This window comes from Rhagoletis pomonella, unplaced genomic scaffold (genome assembly GCF_013731165.1).
Source record: "Rhagoletis pomonella isolate Grant_MI unplaced genomic scaffold, Rhpom_1.0 Rhpom_scaffold_00001, whole genome shotgun sequence".
Classification (NCBI taxonomy): domain Eukaryota; kingdom Metazoa; phylum Arthropoda; class Insecta; order Diptera; family Tephritidae; genus Rhagoletis; species Rhagoletis pomonella.
In genome coordinates this window covers 112,115,548-112,121,547 of record NW_023458555.1, presented here as the reverse complement: position 1 = coordinate 112,121,547, position 6,000 = coordinate 112,115,548, and the positions used below count along the sequence as shown (strand labels likewise).

At 46.5% G+C, this 6,000-nt stretch overlaps 1 protein-coding gene across 1 annotated transcript; it reads right to left on the bottom strand.

Moving 5' to 3' along the window:
- Positions 1-178: 178 nt before the first annotated feature.
- Positions 179-3,176, bottom strand: LOC118735285. The gene is made up of 2 exons (XM_036464948.1): positions 949-3,176; positions 179-572 (listed from the first exon to the last, which is right to left on the bottom strand). The coding sequence occupies exons 1-2, from the start codon at positions 3,174-3,176 to the stop codon at positions 179-181; spliced, it is 2,622 nt and encodes an 873-aa protein (XP_036320841.1).
- Positions 3,177-6,000: the final 2,824 nt, after the last annotated feature.

Sequence of the window (6,000 nt, the reverse complement as noted above, 5' to 3'; positions counted from 1 at the left end):
GGCTTATTAATGTTGTAGTACGTATGAGTGAAGATGATTTAACTACATGTATACACTCATGTATATATAGGTATGCTAAGGTGGTAGGCAAAGTGATAAGTATACCCACCGGCGGTGTAAACGAGTATACCCAGCGGCAACATTCCCCCCCTAGCAAAGGAATCGTGATGAGTATTGCTTAAGTATTGCCGGTGACATCCAACACTGCCACCTTGGTTGCGGGCCTTTGCATTAGACCCTTTTGCGTTTTTATAGTTACCCGTCGCACCTGTTCATCTTTTGCTTTTACGACATCAACGATGATACCCTTCGGCCAATAATTTCGCGGCAGAGTCTCATCAACAACAACAACGACGTCTCCGATTGCGACTGATGCCCGCTTGCTGAACCATTTGGCTCTACGTTGAATGATTGGAGTATATTCCTGCAGCCAACGTTGCCAGAACTTGTTAGCGAAGTCTTGTGTCTTGTGCCACTGCTGTCGTAGGTTTGATGCCTCGTTGAAGACTGATTTGTGTCCGTCGGTAGATCCGAGGAGCAGGTGGTTTGGTGTGAGCGCATCGTCGTCTGCGCTGTCGAGAGATACAAATGTGAGTGGTCGAGAATTGATTGTAAGCTCTACTTTCGAAGGGCAAATAGCATTCAGGACGGATTTAACGGAGCGCATTAATCTCTCCCAGGCCCCGCCCATGTGGCGCCCCTGGTGGGTTGAATCGCCAAACGACGTCTTCACAATTTATGTTTAGCTTTTCGATACCATTAGCATTTGTGCGCAAGGCCTTTTCCGCAGCTTTAAAGTTTGTGCCGTTGTCTGTATAAATCTCGCGTGGTTTGCCTCGCCGTGCCACAAAGTTCAGAATGCACATTATACAAGAACTGACGTCTAGACTATGTGCGACCTCCAGATGAACTGCACGGACGCTCAAACAAGTAAAGATTACTCCCCACCTTTTCTCTCTGCGCCTTCCAATCGAGACATGTATCGGACCGAAAAAATCTATTCCGACATAGGTGAAGGGACGCTCAAAGCTTGCCAAACGTGCAGCTGGTAGCGGAGCCATTTGCTGAGTATTTGGCTTAGCGCCATCGTTCTTGCAGCGTTGACATGACCTTCGTATTTTGCGGTAAAGTACTCGTAGGCGTGGAATATAATATTGTTCGCGAATCGAGTTCAAGGCTGCTTCATGAAATTGATGATGATTTCGTTCGTGGTAATGTCGAACTATTAAAGCTGTGATTGAGTTGTTTGTCGGTAAGATTATAGAGTCGCCAGTTCTTAAGCTTTCGGCTCTTCCCCGTGATCTGAGTATACCTTCGTCGCTTAAATAGACATTTAAAGAGATTAGTTTGCTATCGCTTTCAATACTCTTACCGCATTTGAGGTTGATAACTTCTTGCCGATATTCACTCTGCTGTGCCTCTTTTATGAGCGCGCTCTTAGCTCTGTGGATAATCTTGTCACATACGCCGGTAGGTATTTGCTCCTTCTTTATCTTGGATTTTAGTTTTTCTACGAAAAATATTACCATCGCCATCGTCAAGTATAATCGACGCCAGCTTGAGAACCTATCAGCATCGATTAAAGGTTGTGTGGTTTCGCCTTTGGTTATATGAAAGGTAAAATGTCGGAGTTCAGTATGCTCCACTGGTCCGAGGTCGTCGCATTTCGGCCAATCGGTTTGATTGAAAGATAAGAATTTCGGCCCGTGCAGCCAGATATCGGAACTTTGTTGCCGGCTGAATTTCGTTGCCAAGTCAGCAGGGTTAAGTTTTGAGGGAACCCAATTCCAGTCAGTGGCGTTGGTCGCCTCCAATACCTCGCCCACGCGATGCATTACATACTGTTTGAAATTTCTCGGATCCATGCGGAGCCATTTGAGCACGGTCTTTAAGTCTGACCACCAGAATCGAGCATGAATCGGAACTTGTAGTGCCTTCATCACATTGTTCGCCAATCTTACGCCAGTCACTGCAGCTTGTAGTTCAAGCCTCGGGAAAGATACGGGCTTTAGCGGTGCTACTTTTGACTTAGCGGCCACGATGATAGTGTTGACTTCGTTTTTGTTTTTCACTCGCAAATAGCAAATTGCCGCGTAAGCATACTCGCCGGCATCTACGAAGGTGTGGATTTGGTTGCTTTCGGAGTCTTTTAGAAGTTGTGAATAACATCGCGGAATCGTAATAGAGGTTATTGCTGGCAACAACGTCTTCCACTGGCACCACTTGTTGTAAAGCGGACCTGGGAGTGGGTCATCCCAGTTAATGGCCGATCGCCATACATCCTGCAGTAGTATTTTAAGACCTATGGTGTAATGTGCCACAAACCCGAGAGGGTCGAAGATGGACATCAACACCTGGAGTACTTCCCTTTTGGTTGGGACCAAGCTACATTGCAAGATGTCTCGTCTCATTTTGGAGAACCTACAAATAAACTTAAAAACATCGTTAGTTGGATCCCAAAACAAACCTAATATTTTTTCTGCATTGCTTAATTCCTTAGGAGTTTGATCTTCGACGGACTCCCCTGGAAGTTGCCTCAGAACAGCTGATGAGTTAGATGCCCAGTTACGAATGTTGAATCCAGCTTGAGCGTGAATTGCTTTCACTTGCAGTGCCAGTTCCAGTGCTTCTTCTTCGGTATCGACGCTGTCGATGAAGTCATCGACGTAATGATGCTTTTGTATTGCTTCTACCGCTCGCGGTGATGTTTGCTTGTATTGCTCTGCATTTACATCTCGAACAAAGTGAGCAATGCAAGGTGCGCAGCTGATGCCGAAGGTAAGCGCTTGCATAACGTAGATGTGAGGGTTATGTAACTCCTCACAGTTCTCGTGCCACAAGAACCTCTGAGCGTGCATGTCCATTTCTCTTACGCGAATCTGGTGGAACATTTCGGCAATGTCTCCACAAATAGCAAACTGCCCAGTTCTAAAAGCCAGTAATACGAAGACTAGCGAATTGAGTAGATCTGGCCCGCACAGAAGGAAATCGTTAAGAGCGGCTCCATCAGATTTGGCCGAAGCGTCCCACACAAGGCGCAACTTGCCGGGTTTGTTGGGGTTTAGTGTGATAAATATCGGCAGGTACCACTCGTGGTCGTATGATCTATTTACTTCGTCTGCAGTTAACCTTCTTGCGTAACCTTTGCTAATTAAGTTGTCTATTTGCTTCTGCATGTCACGTTGCAAATTGGAGTCCTTAGCTAACTTTTTCTGCATACATCTGAAGCGTATGCAGAACTGGTAACTTTGCATCGTCATGCTTCCACAACAACCCCACTTCATAGCGGCCCTCTCTTTTTTCACACGTTGAATTTAGAATTTGCAACGCTCTACAGTCTTGTGGGGACATGAGCTCTCTTTTTTGCGGCATCTCTAGGCTGAAGTACTCCTTGATCTCTTCGTGTAGGTTTTCGTATTTCTTTTCGCAGTCACATATGTGAATATTCAATAGTTGTGAGTCAAAGTGGTTAGTAGTACCTCCCTGCAAGGTCCAACCTAAGCGACACTTAGTGGCGATCGGCTCAAGCCAGTGTCCCTCACGAGTTTTGATAGGCACCGCAAGTTTCCAACAATTGGCTCCTATTAGAATACCCGGCTCGGCATTTTCATATGACTCGATCGGAAGCACGCGTAGATAAGGGTATTTCTTCGTAATTTTCTCCATATTAAGAGACTGGCTAGGCAAGCCCAGTCGCGAAACGGTGTGCACTTCATTTATTTCGTATTTTGCATTATCGTATGCGTTTGAAATCTGTATCGACGTTCGCATTGAGTCGCTTTCGATCCGTGTGTTTTCGCCGGTCCAGCGAAGGCACAGTGATTCTAGCTCGCCGTCCAAGCCCAAGGAATCATAAATGTGTTTTTCCATCAATGTGACGGATGATCCCTCGTCTAAAAAGGCGAAGGTTTTTATGGATTTACCCTTTGAGTGTATGCGAACGGGTATTATACGAAAACATGGTGCATCTTCATCATTACCTACATGAGTGTTTACCAGTTGATTATTTATTAGAGGTGGTGTGGTATTTTGCTTTTGCTCAGCATACGTAGATACGCTCTTCGGCGTGTTTTTATGAAGAAGCTTGTGGTGCTTTGATTGGCAACCATCGACTCCACACTCCCTGTTCGCATAACACTTTCGGCGGTGCATGTTAAGGCATTGTCTGCACAATTTATTGGATTTTACTACATCCCACTTGCGCTCCAAGGTGAGTTTACTAAATTCTACACACGTCTGTATTTTATGATCGGTGCACCCGCATAAAACACACCCAACTTTGTTATGATTTTCGACACCAGTTGCTTGCGTGTGTGCGTTAATTACGCCACTCTTTTTGGATACACGTGGTGTGATCACCTTACTTGCTGCTTCGGCTATTTGGAAAATCCAATCACTAAACGCTTTAATAATTGGTACTCGCTCGTCTCGCTGTAACATTGCCCAATTTAACTTGTGTTGGCTTGGAAGCTTGTCAACGAATTCCTTCACCAACATTGGATTATTCAGATGCGCCTCCATATGGCAGGCTTCCATCGTAGAGCAGATGTTTTGCACGCACAACGCGAAGTCGATAAGACTTTCCAGTTTTTCCTTCAGCGGTGGAATCGCCCTGGCTTTCTCCACCAACGATTCTAGTATATGCTCTGGACGTCCAAGACACATCTTAAGTGTCTGAGTTATTTCCGGGACCATAGAGGGGAGCAATAATTTGCAGGGTACCGTCTCATAGGCCTTTCCCTTGAGACACTTCTGCAGCCGCATTAGGTTTTCGGCGTCGGTGTACCCCGCTACTTGCGTGCTGTTTTCGTAGTTACTTATGAACAGAAGCCAGTCATCCGGATTTCCGCAGAAGGTAGGCAAATCCTTTGGAATTACTTGTCTAGCGGCAAGCTGCGAAGAAGTCGGAGCTGTAGTTGTACGGTTGATTCCGATAGACGAACCGCCTGCGCTTAGTATTTCGTACTTTTTTTGTAGATACCTTTGCTCTATTTTTCGCTCTTCTTCCAAGAGTTCCAATTGTAGTACGTGCTGTTGGGCTACGCTGTCGTAACCTTGAGTTGCATCAAGTCGCGCCCCACATTGAGCGCCAGTTATCGGTGGAAGTAGAGGTTGTTGCATAGCTTGCTGTCCTAGACCCGGGAGTTGCTTGGCAGGTGGGAACATTGCGGTTGAATATATCATTGGTGGGTTCGCGCGATGCGCATTGGAGGTGATAACGGCAGGAGTCATTATCGTTGCCGTTGATACGATGATATTGCTTGCTGTTGTAATTGAACCTATTGGTTGTTGACCATGTGTACCGAATGCTGTAGAATTATTTTTCTGTACGTCCGTATTTGGCGACGATGCTGCTTGTGGTTGCCCGGTCGTTACCGTAGATATTTCACCATTAGATGTCGGGGGAGCGATAGTGCGATTTTCAACGTGATTTGTCTGCGCGGATTCGCAAGATTTACAATTCCAACTTATGTTGGCCACGTTACTATTCACCCCGACACAATCGTAGTGGAACCACCTGTCACAGGAGTCGCACTGCATATTGTAGGAGGAACCAGGAGTTGTTGGCGGCGGCGTGTGGGTGGTGGTGCGTTTGTGTGGTCTGTCGTGGTGGTGGTGTGGTCTATTGTGTTGTGGTGCTGTGGTGTTTGTGTTGAGCTGCTCAGGTGGACTGGGGTTAGGCGTGAAGGCTGCTCTGGTTGAGCAGCAGGGGCCACAAATTATGTCGTCGACTGCCGATGGGTCCGTAGTCCTGAACAGACTTTGAGGTGACTCCACCAGTCGCAAGCATTGCACTTGACTGAGGTGGAGTTGTGGTGTAGCCGTCTCTTGCATACACATCTGGTGTAAGTTTGTGGCCCTGGGTATGATATGATGCCAGCCCTTACCAGAAGAATACGTAGCAAATATAACCCTATGGACGAACAACTTCTGAGATACTTGGCCGGCCTAAGGGGTTAGATCGCGGAAAGAACAGCCCTTGTTCGGGTAAAACCCGCG

Coding starts and splice junctions, on each gene's coding strand:
- LOC118735285 (XM_036464948.1), bottom strand. CDS start 3,176: ATGCAGAAGCAAATAGACAACTTAATTAGCAAAGGTTACGCAAGAAGG. Junction 573..948: donor GGAAGGCGCAGAGAGAAAAG/GTGGGGAGTAAT, acceptor ATCTCTCGACAG/CGCAGACGACGATGCGCTCA.